Consider the following 21,234-nt stretch of genomic DNA (forward strand, 5'->3'; position numbering starts at 1 on the left):
TATTCTCTGGTTGGGGAAGGGAGGGGTGGCCATGATATTTTAACAAGGATCCACCCCTCACACCCCCACCCCAGAAAGTCACTTGTTTAAGAAATTGAATAAGGACCTTCCTGATCTAGCCCTCCAGCACTACCTTTAAGCCCCTCGTTTCCTGGAACTGTAATCTCCAGCAATATGCTGTCTCAGAGTTATGCCTGTAAATATACCCATTCCCATTGCCTTCCTGTTTACCTTTATTCTTTCTACCTGGCAGTGGTTTTATCTCCTCCAGGAAACCTTCATTGTTTCTCCTTTCCAGTAAATCATCTTCCTCTGTACTACTTAGGCATCTTATGTATGTTTTTGTTGTAGCACATATTATAATTATTTGTTTAAACTTGTCTTCCCCACACGTTCGAATTTCAAGTCAGACTCTATTTATCTTTATTTCTCCAGCAGTGTTAAGCATGTAGCAGGTACTCAGGAAATGTTTGTCGAATGAATAAATCTCACTTGTACACTAAGTTCTTATGCAAAGATCTAAGACTTATAGAAATCTGAACGGCTGTTATTAAGTATTTGTACTTAACCAGTTATGCAATTTCAGATGTATTGGAGTTAACATTGAGTGTTTATTGTACTCCAGACATTGTGCTAAGTGTATTACATGCGTTATCTCAGTTAATTCCTGCCACTCAAAGGAAGAAACTACAGAGATTTAGAACTCAAAGACAGATCTGCCTGACTTCAAAGCTCTGTTTAATCTATAGGTATTGCTAAACTGTCTGTTGTACCTACTCAGGGACTCAGTATAGGTTTACAACTTGTACATGACCCATGATAGGTCATGGAAATCATTTGCTAATATATAGTTCACCTTCACTTAAGAAGTGCAGAGAAGACTCAGTTATTTCTTAATGTTCTCAGGTTATAGTTCATCTGTAGAAAAACACAGAGTTGACAGCTCTTCAATAGGTAAAGAAGTATTTTGGAATAAGCATAATTTCAAACTCAAGGTATTATTCTTTTTACTACCACTGTACTATGGAATCTATCCAAGTCATATATCTGTCAAAGTCTGTTCCCAAATGTATATTACTCTCTTTGTAAGGGCTTTAATTCAGAGTCATGTAGTTGCTTTTTTTTTTTTAATGGAGCTGCATATAGTTTATCGTTTTTCTAGGCATATAAATGTACCATGTTTTAATTTTTCATACATTTTATTTTGGTTCTGGTTGTTTATAATGAATAAATGAGGGCCATGAACATTAGTTGAGTTATGGAAGCTCAGTTTAAGTAGGGCTTCTTAACCTCAGCACTACTGACATTTTAGACCAAATAATTCTTTGTTTTGAGGGCCTGTCCTGTACACTGTAAGATGTTTAAGAGCATCCCTGGCCTCTGTCCACTAAATACCAGTAATACCTTCCAAGTTGTGAAAACCAAAAACGTCTCTAGATATTGCCAAATATCCCCTGGAAGACAAAAATACCTCCAGGTGAGAATCACTAGTTTAAAGAGACTTACAGCCAACAAGAGTAGAATTTTTAGTTAACTTTTTTTTTTTGAACAGCTTTATTGAGGTGTGATTCATATACCATATGATACAACCATCTAAAGTTTACATTCAGTGGCTTTTAGTGTATTCACAGAATTGTGTATTCATCACCATGATATAATTTTAGGACATTTTCATAACCTCATAAAGAAACCCCAGGGACATTAGCAGTCACTTCCCATTTCTTCTTCCTACTCCCCCTGCCCCCCAACCCTAGACATACCTGGTTATCTTATTATGTTTAGGAATACACAGCCTTCTTGTCTGTTTTAAGTTAGATTATAAGGCAACCAAATCCTATTTCAGAGTATAGTTATTGAAAATTATTTGCATCAAAGTAAGGAGGCATATATTCTTTCCTTCAGAGGCCTTTGTATAGACAGACTCCCAGTTAAATCTGTAGAGGAAATAAATAAACCAAAATAGGCTGATTTAAGAATCATTTTAATGTTTTCACAAGAGTAAGAAGTCCCTCTAGCCCTCCACAGCAAGTTTTATATTATGGAAGTCAACAGTTTTTGTTTTTCCTGTTCAAATCTAGTAGATAACCTTATATCCTAGACTATGTGTAAAAAACACAATTATGAAACATGTACTTAAAATAGTATTTTGAACCTGTGTGTCACTATTATTAAATAGATCATTTTCAGTGAATTGGTAGTTGGGTTAATTTTTTTACTGATAGATAGTTGGGGTTTCTTTTATTTTTCAAATGTATAGGCCTGTTTTACGTACACAGTAATGTTACCTGTCGTTCAAATCTTGTAAGTCACGTTTTTTTCCATAAGAATAAATAAGGACCAGTTGGATTATATTCTCTTATTTATAAAACAAAAATATTAACTGTCCTACTTCCCTCAAAGGGTTGGTGTGAAATGCTAAGAGGATCAAATCAGTCAAAGGAAATGGACAATAAGGTTGTATCTTCATCTTTTATTATTTCTACTTCTCCCCTTGTGTTCCCATTGTATTTAAATGTTGTGAAGGCATCAGAGTTTTTAAAATGTCATTTATAGCTGACTTTGCAGGGCTTGACCAAGCCATATTTCCTTTGGTTTTAATATATGTGGGTAAAGCTTATACATCATAGAAAATATTTTAAACAAGACAAAGTGTCCTTAATAAATAGAGCTACACAAAAGAAATGATCTAAGCCATAGTAGATAAATGGCAAAGGATTTGAACACACAATTCAGAAAAGGTATTCAGATGGCCAACACATATTTGAAGAACATGTTCAGTTGTATTAGGAATCAGATAAATGCAGATAAAAGCAATAATAAAGTTCCATATTGGGTCTGTTAGTTACCAGCAGGTTTTTTCCTTTTAAAATTAATCTTTAATATGCTAGTAATACATGGAAACATTTTCCTTGTTTTAAAAAAAGTGCAGCTAACACTCCTGCTGACTACACTTCAATCTCAGTCCCCCTTTTAGAAGTAAGCACTGTTAATCAGTTTGTTACATATCCTTTCAGACTTTTTTCAATTTATGTGTTAGTGTGAAAATCATTGTAGGAAATACATAGTGTCTGTAGTATGTATCATAACGTAAACATCAGTAACTTTGTTTCATTCAGCCATATATTTTAGAGGTTTATTTAGGTTAGTGCATAAAGATTTCTTTCATTCTTTTTATCTATTACAGAATATTCTTTTTTTTTTCCAATATACACTTTAAATTTATTTATTTATTTATTTTTGTCTGTGTTGGGTCTTCGTTGCTGCACGCGGTCTTTCTCTAGTTGCAGTGAGCGGGGTCTACTCTTTGTTATGGTGCATGGGCTTCTCATTGTGGTGGCTTCTCTTGTTGTGGAGCACAGGCTCTAGGCCCTTGGGCTTCAGTAGTTGCAGCATGTGGGCTCTAGAGTGCAGGCTCAGTAGTGGTGGCACACGGGCTTAGTTGCTCCACAGCATGTGGGATCTTCCTGGGCCAGGGCTCGAACCAGTGTCCCCTGCACTGGCAGGTGGATTCTTAACCACTGAGTCACCAGGGAAGCCCCAGGATATTCTTATTGTAAAATAGTTCTGCAAATATGATTCTTCTGGAAACAATGTTAAGAATGAACTTATAGAGGACAGTGGTAGCGGGGAGACCAGTTAGGAGGCTATTGTAGTAATCAAGCAAGAGAAAATGGTAGCTCGGTAGGAGTACCGTTTTTGTGGGATAACCTGTCTGATTCCTAGACAGATTCCCTGTGAAAAATCTGTGTGGAAATGTTCCCTGGCAGATGACAAGAAGAGTCTGACACTCATGAGAGGTGTTTGAGCATAAGGTACAGATTTGGGAGATACAGCTTACACATAGTAGTAAAAGTTATGAAAGTGTGTGAATAAACCAAGGAGCAAGTTAGAATGAGAAGTTGGAACTATGTGGGGGTGGCTAGAGAAGTGGGAGGAACAGCAGTGGTGAGTAGCGAGAAGCCCAAGAAGGCGAGCATTTCAAGAAGAGGGTGGGATTAGCAGCTCCAGGTGCTCCAGAGGTGAAATAAGATCAAAGGGAAGAGTATGTTTGGGTTTACCATCAGAGAAATCATTCGTTCTGTCATCATTTTAGCAGAATGATGAGTTGGACACCTAATTTCAGTAGTTTAAAGAGAGAATGGGAAGGACTTCCCTGGTGGCGCAGTGGTTAAGAATCCACTTGCCAATGCAGGGGACACGGGTTTGATCCCTGATATGGGAAAGATCCCACACGCTGCGGAGCAGCTAAGCCCATGCGCCACAACTACTGAGCCTGTGCTCTGAGAAGGCTGAGCACCGCAACGAAGAGTAGCCCCTGCTCTCCACAACTAGAGAAAGCCCATGCGCAGCACGAAGACCCAACGCAGCCGATAGATAGATAGATAGATAGATAGATAGATAGATAGATAGATAGAAAGAAAGAATGGGAAATGAGGAGTAAAGGCAACCAGTGTAGGTAAATCTTTTAAGAACGTGATGTCAGTTTAGGTTTAAATGCTGATAGGGAAAGCTAACAGAGAGGAAGAGTTTCTGAGATTGTAGGGAGTTAGCTCCAACAGTCAAGTTTTAAGGACAGAGTAGTCAATGGTGTCACATGCAACAGTGCAGTCTTATTTGTGTGCATTGAGAAAATGCACATTGGATTTGGCCTTTAGGAGGAAATCTGTGAGCCAGGAGCTGAGTCCCTGTGGTGGAAGTCCTTTGAATGCCAGACTTTGGTCAATGGGGAATGAATGAAAGTTATTGAGCACAGAAGTGATATGATCAAAACAGCATTAAAATGTGTTTTTCTTTTAAATTTTCCTTTATTAAGCTTGTGTTATTGAGTGGCTCTGTTGTTTGGGCTCTGTTCCACATCTGGAGATACATCAGTGAACATAACAGGCAGGATCTCTGTTACCATGGCACTGAACATTCAGAAGTGAGGCGAAGACAGAAAAAAATAAAAGGACAAGATAATTTAAGGCAAGTAAGACAAAACTTGGTGATCATACAGAAATGGACTAAGGGGAACTATGATGATGTGGTCAGGAATGGCATTTCTAAAGAGGAGGATTTGAACTGAGATCAGACTGTTACTAACGAGTCAGCTGTGCAGAGATCTGGGTGCAAAGGCATCCTCGCCCAGACTAGAGAGTGTGTGCAAAGGCCCTAAGCAGGGAATGAGCCTGATTTGTTTGAGGACCAGAGGAAAAGGCAAGTGTGTTAGGAGTAGAGCGAGCAAGGGAGAGACTAATAAAAGATGAGGTCTGAGAGGTGGGTGGAGTTAAACTTGAGCAGGGCCTTAGAGGCCTTAGTAAGGAGTTTGGTGGCTTGTTCTTGATCGGTCACAGAAATGAAAGAAAAGTAGTATTGAGCTGTTGTTGAACTGTCTGGGACATCTAGGTTAAGAAGTCAAGAGAGTTGTCAGGCTTAAATATTTAAATTCAAATATGGTTTGCTTAGTATTATTCCTTGAAATAACTCCTCAAGTTGTTTAGGCATTCAACAAATAAACGTTCGTAGGGAGGCTTGAGAGTCTGTTGAAATGGTATGATCAGCCAGTGATCATGGATCTCTAGCAGTTCTTTGACATAATGAAGGGCATCTTAAATAAATATCATTGCAACCTGAAAGGAATGACCAACTGTTGTATAAACAGTAGCTGGAAAAATTACGGCCAGAAATATCTCATGACTTCAGGGGACATAAAGAATACTTGCCAACCTGAAATACCTGCATCTCCATAGGGACCAATCTATAAAGACTTTGTATAATGTTTAGTGCTGGTTTGGATAGAACTCCCATTTCCAAAAATGCTTTTTTCCCCCCAGTAAATAGGGAGTATGTGTATCACTGTGCTTCTAGATGCATAAGTAGTTTGCATAGTTTGCTTAGCCAAGGTCATCCTTAAGGAATCTGGTTTTACTGAGTATGTAGAACTTATGTGTGCCCGAAAGCTGCATTGAGGCATAATAATTATACTTTACATATTGCTTTACAGTTTACAAAGCCTTTACCCATTAGAAAATCAATTTGATCTTCATAAACAACTCTTCAAAGTAGGTGAGGGACAGGAATTTTAGGGAGGTCAGTATTATTAGAGGTGAGGAAAGTGAGGATCTCCAAGTGTACAGTCACTGAATGGGACGTGAACTCACAACTTCTCACTTTACTTTTCATTTCTTTACCTATCACACCTTGTTAATGCAAAGGTGAATGAAAATTTAAACTTTACTAGAAGAACTAAAATATGTGTCTCTACTAAAGCAGTGACAGAACACATATTTTTTTTTATTATTAATTTTTGGCTGTGTTGGGTCTTCGTTGCTGCGCGCAGGCTCTTCTCTAGTTGCGGCGAGCGTGGGCCACTCTACCTTGCTGTGTGCGGGCTTCTCATTGTGGTGGCTTCTCTTGTGGAACACAGGCTCCAGGCACACAGGCTCAGTCTTTGTGGTTCATGGGCTCTAGAGCGCAGACTCAGTAGTTGTGGCGCACGGGCTTAGTTGCTCTGCGGCATGTGGTATCTTCCCGGACCAGGGCTTGAACCCATGTCCCCTGCATTGGCAGACGGATCCTTAACCACTGCGCCACCAGGGAAGCTCCACATATATTTTATTTGTGTTAAAGTTATTGGTACTACCAAAGGTTTCAGATTGCTGTGACTACACAGAGGAGGGTGAGATTGACTTTGGCTGGCAGAGTCAAAGGTTTAATTTTGTTTTGAAAATGTGTGCTATTTTCTCACTTGCTAATTTTTATTGTCTTTTCTTGGTTGCTTCGCATGTTTAAAGTACTACATATGCAGCTTTAAAATAAACCCTTTTATTTTATATGCAGTACTCACATGTTTGTTTCTGCAACCATATTTTATTCTTGTATTGCCACTCAACTCAGTGGAGGCTAGTAATAATGATAGCTAACATGTAATGAACAATTCTTTGCTAGGCGCTGGTGGTGGTAAGGGGTTTGTAAAAATTAACGTATTTAATTCTTACATCAACTCTGAGGTGGGAGCATTCCTTCATAAATGGGTGTTTTCTGCCCCTTCACATACTTGCTATTCCCACACCTGAGAAAGTAGAACTATGTTGAGAGAAAGTATAATTATAAGGCATACTCATATACACTCAGGATCAACTTAAGCCATGTAAATTTTGTCATATTATATATTGCTTATCATATTTTTCCCTAAGCCAACATAGCCAAGTTGGTATGTGTACTGACCTGAGAGGTGAAAACTAAGCTATATAACATGAGTGAATGAAGTAATAATATCCTAAATGTCTGTTCTGTGATTTTAGTGACAGTATGTAATAATCATGCATGGTTTTGCATTTTTAAAAAAACTGCTTAACTTAATGTGTAAAATAAAAAAAAAAGACTCATCAGTAAAGAGATGTTTGCTTAATTTAAAGTGTTTAGGAATGAGAAATGTCCATTATACTTAATCCTTTGTTTAGTTACTTTTTATTCCTGTATTTTTATGGAGTGAATGAGATGTTGCTTACTGTGGAAATGGTCATAATAATGCTTTTTATTTATATAACATCTTTCATCTGAGGATCTCAAAGAATGTCTCATGAATCGTCACAGCACTTCAGTGAGGTAGTAAGGTAGCAAGGATTATTAATCTTCATTTTACAGTTGGAGAAATTAAGCCACAAGGGGGTTAAAATTTATGTATAGTCCCACCAACCAGATATAGAGGAAGCCTGAGCTGCTAAGGTTAGAATATTATATTTTAGGAGGATTGGCATAGTATAAAACTTAAATTAACCCCTTTGCTTTTGTACTTTACACAGATAATCTGTTAGAACAAATATGGTAGCTTTAAAGTGTCCATATGGAAATTTTCTAAATCCTTTTTTTAGGAATAGAAAACATTGTAATACTCTTTTCCCCTCTCATTTTTAGGTCAGCAGCAAGGACAAGATGGAGTGAAAGTCCAACAAGCTACAATAGCTCCTGTAACCGTAGCAGTTGGAGGAATTGCTAATGCAACTATAGGTGCTGTTAGTCCTGACCAACTCACACAAGTGCATTTGCAGCAAGGCCAGCAGGCTTCTGATCAAGAGGTGCAGCCTGGCAAGAGGCTTCGAAGAGTTGCCTGTTCCTGTCCTAATTGTAGGGAAGGAGAAGGAAGGTAAATGCTCTATTGCCACCCAACTCAGTGGAGACTAGTATAATAGCTAACATGTAATGAACAATTACATGTAATCAAGGCACGTAGGGTATTAGTTAAAATCAAGCCATTGGCTGAGTACTTCGATCATTAGAACATCACTAGCTTTATAGCCCAGGAGTTGAGATACAATATTGTTATGAAGGGGATTAGATTGAGCTATTCTGGGAATGGGATTTCAGTGGTCCTCTACCATGTACCTTATACTTTCTTTTATGGTTTTCTTTCTTCATTTATTTATGTAAAATTTTAAAACAACTTTATCGATGTAAAACTTACATACCATGTAATTCACTCATTTAAACTGTACATTTCAGTGGTTTTTAATATATTCACAGAGTTGTACATCCATCACCACAGTCAATTTTAGAACTTTTTTGTTCCCCTGAAAACAAATCCTGTATTATTTAGTTATCACTCCCTCTTCCCTCCCAGCTCTAGGCAACCACTAAACTAATTTCTGTGTATAGATTTGCCTGTTCTAGACATTCATATAAATGGAATCACAAAATATGTGGGTTTTGTGACTGGTTTCATTCACTTAGCATGTTTTCAAAGTTGATCCATATTATAGCATGTGTCAGTTCTTCATTCTTTTTAATGAACAAAATAATATTCCATTGTATGGATATACAATATTTTACTTATCCATTCATCAGTTGTTGGACATTTGGAACTTTTTCCACCTGTTGGCTATTATGCTGCTACAAATATTCTTATACAAGTTTTTGGTTTTGATTTGCATTTCCCTGATGACTAATGATATAAAGTATGTTTTCGTGTGCTTACTGTTGGCCATTTGTGTATCTCTTTTTTTTTTAATTAATTTATTTATTTTTGGCTGCGTTGGGTCTTTGTTGCTGTGCATGGGCTTTCTCTAGTTGTGACAAGTGGGGGCTACTCTTTGTTGTGGTGCACGGGCTTCTCATTGCGGTGGCTTCTCTTGTTGTGGAGCACAGGGTCTAGGCACGTGGTCTTCAGTAGTTGTGGCATGCGGGCTCAGTAGTTGTAGCTCACAGGCTTAGTTGCTCTGCAGCATGTGGATCTTCCCAGACCAGCGATCGAATCCATGTCCCCTGCATTGGCAGGTGGATTCTTAACCACTGTGCCACCAGGGAAGTCCCTGTGTGTCTTCTTTAGACAATTGTCTATTAAGATCTTATGCCTATTTTAATTAGATTATTTGTCTTTTTATTATTGAATTATAATAGTTCTTCATATATTCTAGATACAGGTCCCTTATCAGATTTATGATTTGAAATATTTCTTCCCGGTCTCTGAGTTGTCTTTTCACTTTCTTGATAGTGTCCTTTGGAGCACAAACGTTTTTAATTGTGAAGTCCAGTCTTTTCTTTGGGTGCTTCTGCTTTTGGTGTCATACCTAAGAATCCATTGCCCAATCTGAGGTCACAAAGATTCCCACTTTTCTTATAAGAGGTTTATAGTTTTTGTTCTTACATTTAGGTCTTTGATCAATTTGGGGGTTAATTTTTGTGAGGTAAGGATTCATCCAATACCATTTGTTGAAAGACTGTCCCTTCCCCATTCTTCGGATGGTTTTGGCACCCTTGTCAAAAATCAGTTGATCATAGATAGGTTTATTTCTAGACTCTTCAATTCTGTTTCATTGATCTGTATGTCTGTTTCTATGCCAATACCACACTGTCCTGATGACTTTGGCTTTGTGGTAACTTCTGACATTGGGGAGTATGAGTCTTCCAACTCACCCAACATGAAAGGGTTTTTGATTGTGTCAGATGCTTTTCTTCATCTGTTGAGATGGTCATGTAGTTTTGTTTTTTATTCTGTCAATATGGTATATTACATTAATTGATTGTTAAATGTTAAAGTACTTTTGCATTCATGGGATAAATACAACTTGGTCATGCTATGTAATTTTTTTTATATGTTGATGGATTTGGATTTTTACTATTGTGTTGAGAATTTTTGCATCCATGTTCATGAGAGATATTGGTCTCTTGTTCTCTTATAATGCCTTTGGTTTGGGCAAAGTTATTACTGGCCTTGTAGAATGAGTTGGGAAGTCTTCTCTCCAGTTTCATTTTTTGAACGTTTGTGAAGAACTGGTATTAATTTTTAAAATGTTTTGTGAACCTGTGAAGCTCACTGGGCTTTTCCTTTGTGTATTTTTTTGACTACTAATTCAACCCTGTTACTTGTTCTGAGTTCTGTCTTGTTCTTGAGTCAGCTTTGGTACTTTGTATCTTTCTAAGAATTTGTTCATCTTATAGTTTTTTAAGTAATTGGTATACAATTGTTCTTGGTATTCCTTTATAATCCTTTTTATTTCTGTAAGTTTGGTAGTGATATCCCCTTTTTCATTTCTGATTCTAGTAATTTGAGTCTTCTTTTTTTTTTGTTAGTCTCCCTAATGGCTTGTTGGTTTTGTTGACCTTTAATCAGCCTTTGGTTCCATTGATTTTTCTCTATTGTTTTTGTATTCTCTAATTCATTAGTTTCTGCTCTATTCTTTTTTATTGTCTTTCTTCTGCTTGCTTTATTTTGGATTTAATTTGCTCTGTTTTACTGTCTTAAGATGGAAGTTTACATTATTTAAGATCTTTATTTCCTTCCAGTTATATTGAGATATAATTGACGTACAGCACTGTATAAGTTTAAAGTGTACAGCATAATAATATGACTTAATACATCATGAAATGATTATCATAATAAGTTTAGTGAACATCTATCATCTTGTGTAGCTACAAAATTAGAGAAATAGAAAAAATATTTTTCCTTGTGATGAGGACTCTTAGGATTTAGCTCTCAACAATTTTCATATATAACATACAGCAGTGTTACTTATATTTATCATGTTGTAGATTACATTCCTAGTATTTATTTACCTTAGAACTGGAAGTTTGTATCTTCTGACTGCCTTCATCCATTTCCCCTCCTCTGGTAACCACAAATCTGATTTCTTTTTCTGTGAGTTGTTTGTTTGTTTTTGAGGTGTAACTGACCTATAACTCTGTTAGTTCCTGTTACACAATATAGTGAATCACTATTTCTATACATTTCACAATGATCACAGTAAGTCTAGTTATGATATTACCACTGTACAAAATTATTACATAGTTATTGACCCTATTCCCCACGCTGTACATTTCATCTCCTTGACTCATTTATTTTTTAACTGACAGTTTGTACCTCTCAATCTCCCTCACCTATTTTTTTTCCTCCCTCCACACCCCTCTTCTCTGACAACCACCTGTTTGTTCTCTGTATCTATAACTCTATTTCTGTTTTGTTATGTTTGTTCATTTATTTTGTTGTTTAGATTCCACATATAAGTAAAATCATTCAGTATTTGTCTTTCTCTGTCTGACTTGTTTCACTTAGCATAATATTCTCTAGGTCCATCTGCGTTGTCAAAAATGGCAAGATTTCATTCTTTTTTTGTGGCTGAGTAATTTTCTATTATGTGTGTGTGTGTGTATATACACACACACACACACACACACACACCACATCTTCTTTATCCATTCATGTATTGATGGGCATTTAGGTGGCTTCCATATCTTGACTATTGAGAATAACGATGAAGTGAACATAAGGGTGCATGTATCTTTTCTAATTAGTGTTTTCACTTTCTTTGGATAAATACCCAGGAGTGGAATTCCTGGGTCTTATATTAGTTCTATTTTTAATTTTTTGAGGAGTATCCATACTGTTTGGTGTAGCGGTTGTACCAATTTACATTCCCAGCAACAGTGCATGAGGGCTTCCTTTTCTCCATATCCTTGCCAACGTTTGTTACTTGTTCTCTTTTGGATACTAGCCATTCTGACAGGTTTGAGGTAGGATATTCTTAAATATAGATATTTACAGCTGTAAGTTTCCCTCTAAGCGTTACTTTATATGTATCCCCTAAGTTTTGGTATGTTGTGTTTTCGTTTTCCTTCATCTCAAAGTCTTTTACAATTTCCCTTTTGATTTCTTCTTTGACCCATTGGTTATTTAGGAGTATATTGTTTAATTGCTAGGTATTTGTGAATTTCCCAGTTTCCTCCTATAAATGATTTCTAGTTTTCTTCCACTGTGGTCAGAAAACTTTGTTATTTCTGTCCTTTTAAATTTACTGAGATTTGTTTCACAGCCTAGTATATGATCTGTCCTGGAGAACATTCCATGTGCTCTTGAGAAGAATGCTGTTGTTGCTGGAGTGTTCTGTGTGTGTCTGTTAGGTCTTGTTTATTTACAGTGTTATTCAAGTCTTCTGCTTCCTTGTTGATCTTCTACCTAGTTGTTTTGTGGAAAATCACTGAAGATAGTGTATTGAAATCTCCAACTATTATCATTGAATTGTCTATTTCCCCCTTCATTTCTGTCAGTTTTTACTTCTGTTTTGGCACTCTCTTTTTACTCTTGTTTAAATGCATGTATGTTTCCTGATGGATTGACCCATTTATCCTTATCAAATTTCTCTCTTTATTTCTAATAACATCTTTTGTTTTAATGTTTATTTTGCCTGGTATTAGTATAGCCACTCCAGCTTTCTTGTGGTTGTTTGCATGATACCATTTTCCATCTTTTTACTTTCCAATATCTTTGTATTTTTGTGTCTTTAAATGTAAAGTGTGTCAGCTATAGATGGTACATAGTTGGGTCTTGTTTTGAATCTAATCTGACAAAACCTACCTTTTTATTAGTTTATATAATCCATTTACATTTGATGTTATTATCAGTATAATGAATTTATGTCTGCCATTTTTACCTTTTGTTTTCTATGTCTCATGTCTTTTTTTGCTCCCTTATCCCTCCCTTACTGCTTTCTTTTGAATTAAATTAATATTTTAATTTGTAATATAGCATTATAATTTCATTAATGATGTTTTCACTGTGCTTATTTCTCTAGTGCTTGCTCTAGGCCTTACAATATATTAATTTATCATAATCAGTTTAAGATTTACGGTAACTTAATTCCAGTGAGTTATAGAAATGTTACTCCTATATAGGTCTGTTCCCTTGTGCTTCTTTTTATGGTATTACTGTTAAATACATAAGGGTTACAAACCCCACAGTACGTTGTTATAATTATTATTTTTATAAATTTATGTCTTTTAAATTTGCTCTGTTAACTTTATCATTTCTGGTTCTCTTTATTTATTCCCATGAATTTGAGTTCCTATTTGGGGTCATTTCCTTATGGCTTTGCTCCCAGCCACCTCCTTTGTGCTGTTATTGGCAGATATGTTACATATGTTGCATTTCTCTAATGTTACAGTCTTGACAATACATTTTATACATATTGTTTTATAAAATTGCTTTTTATTTTTTTATTAAACCACATTTTTGGCTGCTTTGGGTCTTTGTTGCTGCATATGGGCTTTTCCTGGTTGCGGCAGGCGAGGGCTACTCTACTCTTTGTGGTGGTGCACGGGCTTCTCATTGCAGTGGCTTCTCTTGTTGCAGAGCACGGGCTCTAGGCGTGTGGGCTTCAGTAGTTGTGGCACGCAGACTCAGTAGTTGTGGCTCGTGGGCCCTAGAGCGCAAACTCAGTAGTTGTGGCACATGGGCTTAGTTGCTCTGTGGCATGTGGGGTCTTCCCAGACCAGGGATCGAACCCATGTCCCCTGCATTGGCAGGTGGATCCTTAACCACTGTGCCACCAGGGAAGCCCAAAATTGCTTTTTAAATCAGGTGAGAAGAAATATGCACTTACACTGTCCTTTATAATTACGTAATTGCCTTTGCTAGTGCGCTTTTGTTTCTTTATATATATTTGAATTACTTGCTGGTTTCACTTGCTTTCAGCTTAAAGAACTTCCTTTAGTATTTCTTGCAAAGCAAGTCTACTAGCAACACATTCTCTTAGTTTTTGTTTATCTGGGAATATCTTTATTTCACCTTCATTTTTGAAAGATAGCTCTGCTGGATATAGGATTCTTGTTTGAGGTTTTTTTGTGAGCGTTTTTTTGTTTTTTTTTGTTGGTTTTTGTTTTGTTTTTGAGTACTTGAATATGTTTCTACTGAGAAGTCAGCCTTTAATCCTGCTGGGCTTTCCCTGCAAGTGATGAGTCATGTTTCTTGCTGTTTTCAAGATTTTGTCCTTGTCTTTGGGTTTCAGGATTTTTAGTGTAAAGTGTCTATTTGTAGATCTCTACATTTATCGTATTTGGAGTTTGTTGAGCTTCCTGAAAGTGTAGGTTAATGTTTTTCATAAGTTTTCAGCTGTTATTTCTTTGAATATTTTTTCTGCTTCATCCCCCACTCCCCTTTTCCCTCTCGTCTCCTCTCCTCCTGGTATTCTCATTCATATGTTGGTGTTCCACATTTCTCTGACATTCTGTTTATTCTTCTTCTGTTTCTTGTTTGCTTTTTGGGTTGCATAATCTCTATTGAACTGTCTTCAGTTTCACTATTTCTTCCTTCTCGAGTCCCTCTTGTGAATTTTTCATTTCAGTTGTACCTTTTATCTCAAGAGTTTCCAATTGGTTCTTTAAAAAATCATTTCTAGCTCTTTATTGATATTCTCTGTTTGATGTGATGTCATTATACCTTGCTTTACTTCTTTAATCATGATGTCCTTTAGTTCTTTGAACGTATTCATAATGGCTGCTTTGAAGTCTTGTTAAATTTGTTTGCTCTCACAGGCAGTCTCTCTTGCCTGCTTTTTCTCTAGTGTATAGGTCGTTTTTTCCTTCTTTGTTTCTGGTTTTTGCACGTCTCATAATTTTTTGTTGGAAACTAGAGAAATAGTATATTGTAGCAACTCCTAGTACTGCCTTCTGTCCTTCTCCCACCTCTGGCTTGTTACTGTTTTGCTTGTTTGTTTAGTGAGGAGCTGGATTATTTTAATGAAAATCCCTGCCCCCACTCCCCTGCCCCTCTCCAGTATGAAGCGTGTTGCTCCTTAGTGACCCTGGGATGACAGTGGTTTTGGTAGGGATATTTTTGGTTCTTTCTCTGACCACACCCAGCTGTTAAGCTCCACTAATTGCCAGCTGATTGCTCTGTTGTTTTCAGTAATACCCTGAAGCATATATTGCTCCACAGCCTGATCCAATCAGAGTTTTAAAAGGCAGAACTTAGGTCTGTGCTTAAGATTTATTCTGATCCTGTAGGACTCCTACCGGCTACCTCTTTCCTCAGTTCTTTCTGGCAACCTGTCAGTCTATAGTTTAGCTTATGTCTCCAGTGAATCTATTAGTCTCCTCCCAGTTGCCTTTTGCAACAATCTCCACTGTCTTTAAGATCATCCTTAGGCTCAAACCTCTCCACACTTTGTTGCAAATGAAGTCAATTTCTTGGGAAGAGATTTGGAGCCTTCTGTTTTATGGTATACTCTCCCTCTGGCCAAAATCTCTGTGTCATGGCTCTTGAACTGGGGGTTGGGACAGTGACACATTTCTCCCTATGCATTCTGTGCTCTAGGAGCTGAGTACGTGGGGGCAGGAGGTCAGCAGTAGCCTCAAGTTTTATTGGCTGGTCACTCCAGGCTTGGAACCTCTGATTTATGAACTACAAATGAGCTGGGTCAAGGGTCATCTGGACCCCAGTGTTTTCATCATGCCTTATCCAAGGTTGAGCCTGTGTCTCAGGGGTTGGGATTGGGTGGAAGAAGGTTGTTCCCCATCTGTCAGCCACACTCACCTGAAACTTAGCCTCAGTAACAGGTAGCTGCGGGTAGATTGAGAAATGCTGATGTCCTGCCTTTCTTGGGGAGATAACCCAGCAACTAGAAGGGTGGGAGAAGAGGGAACCCTGTTGTTGATTGCACAAGTCTGTAGTGTTTCTGTGTCAGGGGAGGTGGAAGGAGGAGGGAGACACAGAGTGAGTATTGGTTCAAATACAGCAGACTCTCATTCTTCTTACCAAGTTCTATTTGATTTTCATGAATAAATGTTTCTTTATTTGCTGTATACTCATAAGGCCATTTCCAGAGATTGTAAATGTTATTTGCTTTTTTTGTTATCATTTGCACTGGTTTCACTGGGGAGTAGGTCCAGGGAGCTCTTCGTGCTGCTTTTGCTGGAAGTGAAACTCTGAACGTTACACTTTTAAATGAGGATTACCATTCTTTGGTATTTTAGAGGAGAGTTTTCAAGTGTCTTGAAAAGTTTAAAGAGATTTTTTTCCCAGGGGAGGAACGTACTAGGAAATGAACATGTGAATTCCATGGCAGAACATACATTCTCTAAAATTAATGTGTTTTCATACCACTTTTGAGTTTTACTACACAGTGCTGTTTTTTTCTGATTTTTAACTACAGTTGTGGCATCATGATTTTAAAAACTCATTTAGAAAAGCATCATTTAATTACCTTGATTCCCTTTTACTTTTCCTGAATTATAAGCTTGGTGTTTGGGAGTGTAATTAATGTTTGGTTTTTGTTTTTGTTTTTGTAGAGGCAGTAATGAACCAGGAAAAAAGAAACAACATATCTGTCATATTGAAGGATGTGGAAAAGTTTATGGCAAAACATCTCACCTACGAGCACATCTTCGCTGGCATACTGGAGAAAGACCTTTTATATGCAACTGGATGTTTTGTGGCAAAAGATTTACAAGGAGTGATGAGCTTCAGAGACATAGAAGAACCCATACAGGTTAGTTGATTTATTTTAGGACTTGTACTTATTATTTCTTTTCTCAGTGCTTAGATGAAAATTATAGTGATAGTTAGCTATCAAATTGGGAAATATGGAAATTAAAGAGAGAAAATTCATTTTAGTGATTATATGAAAGATGTTTAAGATCAAAATTCTTTACCTCATTTCTGAGATATATTTTATTCTACTTTTCGTAAGCTTTATCAGCATAATTACATGACTTGGAATTTATTCCATTTGCTTATCTTGCATTCTTAGCATGTTGAACTCACATATTACTTTTTGTCAGTATTTAAGTTGATGAGAAGAGAGTTGAATGATCATCTTGTTGGTGACCTTGATTAGTTTTTGTTCAATCCAGAAAATTGACTGAAGTATCAAGAAAAGTATAACAAACACCTACCTTAACTCTCACTCAGAATTGACAGCTGTTAACATGCTGTATTATCTGTTATTTTTTAACAAAACAAATCATTATAAAGTTAACATCATCTTTGTCCTCCTACCTCTCAAAGACAACAGCTACCATGAATTTCAAGTGTAAATTTTTAGTGTAGTTTTAATACTCTTACATATTTTCTTCATGGATATATGTGAATATTGTTTTGTGTTTTCTATGAAATTTTATGTAACTGATATATTACAGTATAATTTTACTTACTATGTTTTGACATCTATCCAAGTTCATATATATGTGTACATATGTGTATGAATACATGTCTATTTCTCTTAACTGCTATGTAGTGTTCTATCACATGACTCTACTACACTGTATTGATCCATTTCCCACACTATTTAGATGAGTTCAAGATTTTTGCTGTCACAAACTTTACTACTTTGAACATACAGTGAACATGTACAAGAAGTAGAATTATTGGATCTTAGAGAATGTGTATGTTTGATTTTGCTAGATAACCACTAGAGTCTCTAAAGTGGCTGTTACCATCTCTACTTCACTAGTGTTGATTGAGAGTTTCCACTTGGCTGTATGTTCACTCAGTAGCATCAGGCTTTGAAAGTTCTTGTCAGTCTAAAATGGTTTCTATTTAATTTTTTAAATTAGCATTTTTCCTGATTATAGTGAGATAAGCATCTTTTTTCCTGTGTTTATTGGTCATTTATATTTTGTTTTCTGTTGATTCTTTTGATCTTTTTTGTTGTTGTTGTTTTCCTTTTTCTTACTGATTATATATTGCAATTTTCCCCAGTATTGCTATCTTTTTATCTTAGTGCTATCTTTTGTCATATGGAAGTTTTATATTTTTATTTAGTAAAATATAAGGATATGTAAATATATTCCTTTGCATTTTGCTTTTTTTTAAAATGAAAATTTCTCCTATCTCAAGGTCATAACGTTTTTAAAAACATTTTCTTCTAATTGGCTTTAAGGTTTTCTTTGTGTAAGTTTATTAGTCTAAAAAAATTTTTTTTTTTGATGATGGACTAAAAAGGGATAAAATTTTGTTTTTCTTTCATGTGGAAAGCCATTTCTTGAATAGTCCAGTTCTTTCTTCATTGATATGTAATGGAACTTCTCTCATATGTTGATGTCCTCTTTAAGAATGGCTCAATTTCTGAGTCCTTTGTTTTGTCTGTTTGTCACTTCCTACAGTAATACTATACTGTTTTAATTACCAGAAGCTTATATTAAGTCTTGATATCTGGTAGGGCAGTTTTCCTTGTTTTGGTATATAACACTGACCTTCTCTATTTAGAACATGTCTGGTATATATATTTGGGACTCAATGTTTAATTATTGAATAAAGTAATAATTTGGGTAGAGTTTTTTGAATTAGACATTAAACTTTAACTTGTATCAAGGTACATGTAGGACAAAAGGGGAACTAGAGCTGACTTTTATTGATCAACTACTGAATATCAGATGTTTCAAATATATCAGCTCATTTAATTCTAACAGAAGCACTGTAACCTAGAAATTGGCTCCATTTTACAGATTAGAAAATAGTCTCAGAGAAGAAATAATGGTTGCTAAATCTATTTAAAGTGATAAATAAAACTTACTTAGTTTGATATGCACACAACTTAGTAACACAGAAGAGTCTTAGTGTAATGGCTCAATCACTGAGTTAACATTATATTAAAAATAAGAATTTTAATTAAAAAAAGTTTTAAAAACTCTGTATGGTATTACATTTGGGTTTCTAATGCCACCTCACCTTTCATATTGGCAAATATGTTGTGATTAAAAATTAAGCCCACCGTGAGCCATGGCTGCTGAGCCTGCGCGTCTGGAGCCTGTGCTTCGCAACGGGAGGGGCCACAACAGTGAGAGGCCCGTGTACCGCAAAAAAAAAAAAAGCTGCAGCCTCTCTATCACTGGGGCTGCCACCCTGTGGCCATCTCAGTGCCTCAGTCCTCCCTCCTGTGCCCCATCGTCCAAGGCCATCCTTCTTCAGGCAACTTTCCTGCCCACACGCTCTGCCCAGGACCTTTCCTGGGGACAACTTACCGGGATGGGACAGGAAGACAGTATAGTAAACTGTCCAGAGGTAAGCCCTAGAGTAACCACTAAGAAAATAGAAAAAAAAAATACAGTTAAAAAAAAAAATTAAGCCCATAACAATATTGATGTCTGTTTTAGAAAAATACTGTGCTGTTTATGTCAGTATGAGTGGATGCAGTATTTCTGCCCTGGTTTAACAGTGGGGCAGATTAGGGAAGCCAAGAAAATTTGGAACCTCTCACATTGTGATTTCATCATTTTGTTTGAGAAGCGATGAGTTTCTAAAGTTCCTTTCTGTTGCACATTCATACTCATACAGATAACACAAGGCAGATTTACTGAAGGATTTATATAAACTACTTCAAAAGATTAATGAGTTGGAAGCATAATTTCTTTCTTCTTTTTTTTTTTTTTTTGCGGTATGCGGGCCTCTCACTGCTGTGGCCTCTCCCATTGCGGAGCACAGGCTCCGGACGTGCAGGCTCAGCGGCCATGGCTCACGGGCCCAGCCGCTCCGTGGCATGTGGGATCCTCCCGGACCTGGGCACGAACCCACGTCCCCTGCATCGGCAGGCGGAATCTCAACCACTGCGCCACCAGGGAAGCCCTCTTTCTTCTTTTTAAATGGTCCACACCATTATTGTCTTCTAATAACCTGAATAATTCAGAATTTAATATACTTACAGCTTACTTTCAGTGTTTCAGACATCTTGAATACATCATACACAAAATTGTTTATTTAAACATGTTATTTTGAAGTGTTTGGCTTAACATCAGATACCTTTTACTTTTAAAGAAGTAGTACAAGTAACTTTCATTCTAAGTGTTTATTAAAGTTGTTGAAAAGAAAATGAAACAAGTCTTTTGAAATAAATAAGTATTGATTAAGCATTTTATATGTTAAGTTGAAAGCCTTGGTCATTCATGGCAGTAACTGTTTTCTCTAATGCCCAACCACTGCACTAAGTAGAAATTCAGTTATCATCTTACTATGAGTGGACAAGTGAGTTATTTTTATTCACTGTTGAAAATAGTGCAGATTTTTTTTTTTTGCTTTCTGTAAAATAAAAATTTTTTTTCAAAAGATACATGGATATGGTATTTAAAAATCAAATCATGTAGAAGAGCTTGGATTGTTAAGCAGACTCTTTGGCCCACCCCATCTGCTCCCTGGAGAAAATCATGTTTAATCCTTTAACTATTTTTACTTTTTTATTCATCCTGTGATGGCTGTGCATACCTGTATAATATGCTTACACTGTTATTTATTGATACAGCAATATTAGACACTGACTATTCTTGCATTAAGAGTTAAGAATTTACCTCACAGATGGCCAGTAGGCACATGAAAAGCTGCTCAGTGTTGCTAATCATCAGGGAAATGCAAATCAAACCCACCTGTGAGAATGGCGATCATCAAAAAGAATACAAATAAAAAATGTTGGTGAGGATGCGGAGAAAAGGGAACCCTTGTACACTCTTGGTGGAACTGTAAATTGGTGCATCTGCTCTGGAAGACAACATGGAGGTTTCTCAAAAAACTAGAAATAGAACTACCATATGACCAACTAACTCCACTCCTGGATATGTGTTCAAAAAAAACCCCAAAACACTAATTTGAAAAGATACACACAGCCTAATGTTCATAGCAGCATGATTTACAGTTGCCTAGATATGGAAGCAGCCTAAGTGTCGATCAATACATGAAGTGAAATAAGTCAGATAGAGAAAGACAAATGCTGTATGATATCACTTATATGTGGAATCTAAAATATGCAACAAACTAGTGACTATAATTTTTTAAAAGCAGACTCACAGATATAGAGAACGAACTAGTGGTTACCAGTAAGGAAAGGGAAGGGGGTAGGTACAATTTAGGGGTAGGGGATTAAGAGGTACAAACTATTAGGTATAAAATAAGCTACAGGGATATATTGTACAACATGAGGAATATAGCCAATATTTTATAACTATAAATGACGTATAACCTTTAAAATTGTTAATCAGTATATTGTACACCTGTAACTTATT

At 36.5% G+C, this 21,234-nt stretch overlaps 1 protein-coding gene across 1 annotated transcript in view; it reads left to right on the top strand.

Annotated features, from left to right (window-relative positions):
• The window catches only part of SP4 (Sp4 transcription factor), a 71,859-nt gene that overhangs the window by 31,032 nt on the left and 19,593 nt on the right, over window positions 1–21,234 (top strand). The window contains exons 4-5 of the mRNA XM_004263447.4: window positions 7,897–8,125; window positions 16,537–16,736. Coding sequence (XP_004263495.1) covers window positions 7,897–8,125; window positions 16,537–16,736 — 429 coding nt within the window. The remainder of the gene's footprint in view (window positions 1–7,896; window positions 8,126–16,536; window positions 16,737–21,234) is intronic.

Source organism: Orcinus orca, chromosome 9 (assembly GCF_937001465.1).
Source record: "Orcinus orca chromosome 9, mOrcOrc1.1, whole genome shotgun sequence".
Taxonomy (NCBI): Eukaryota; Metazoa; Chordata; class Mammalia; order Artiodactyla; family Delphinidae; genus Orcinus; species Orcinus orca.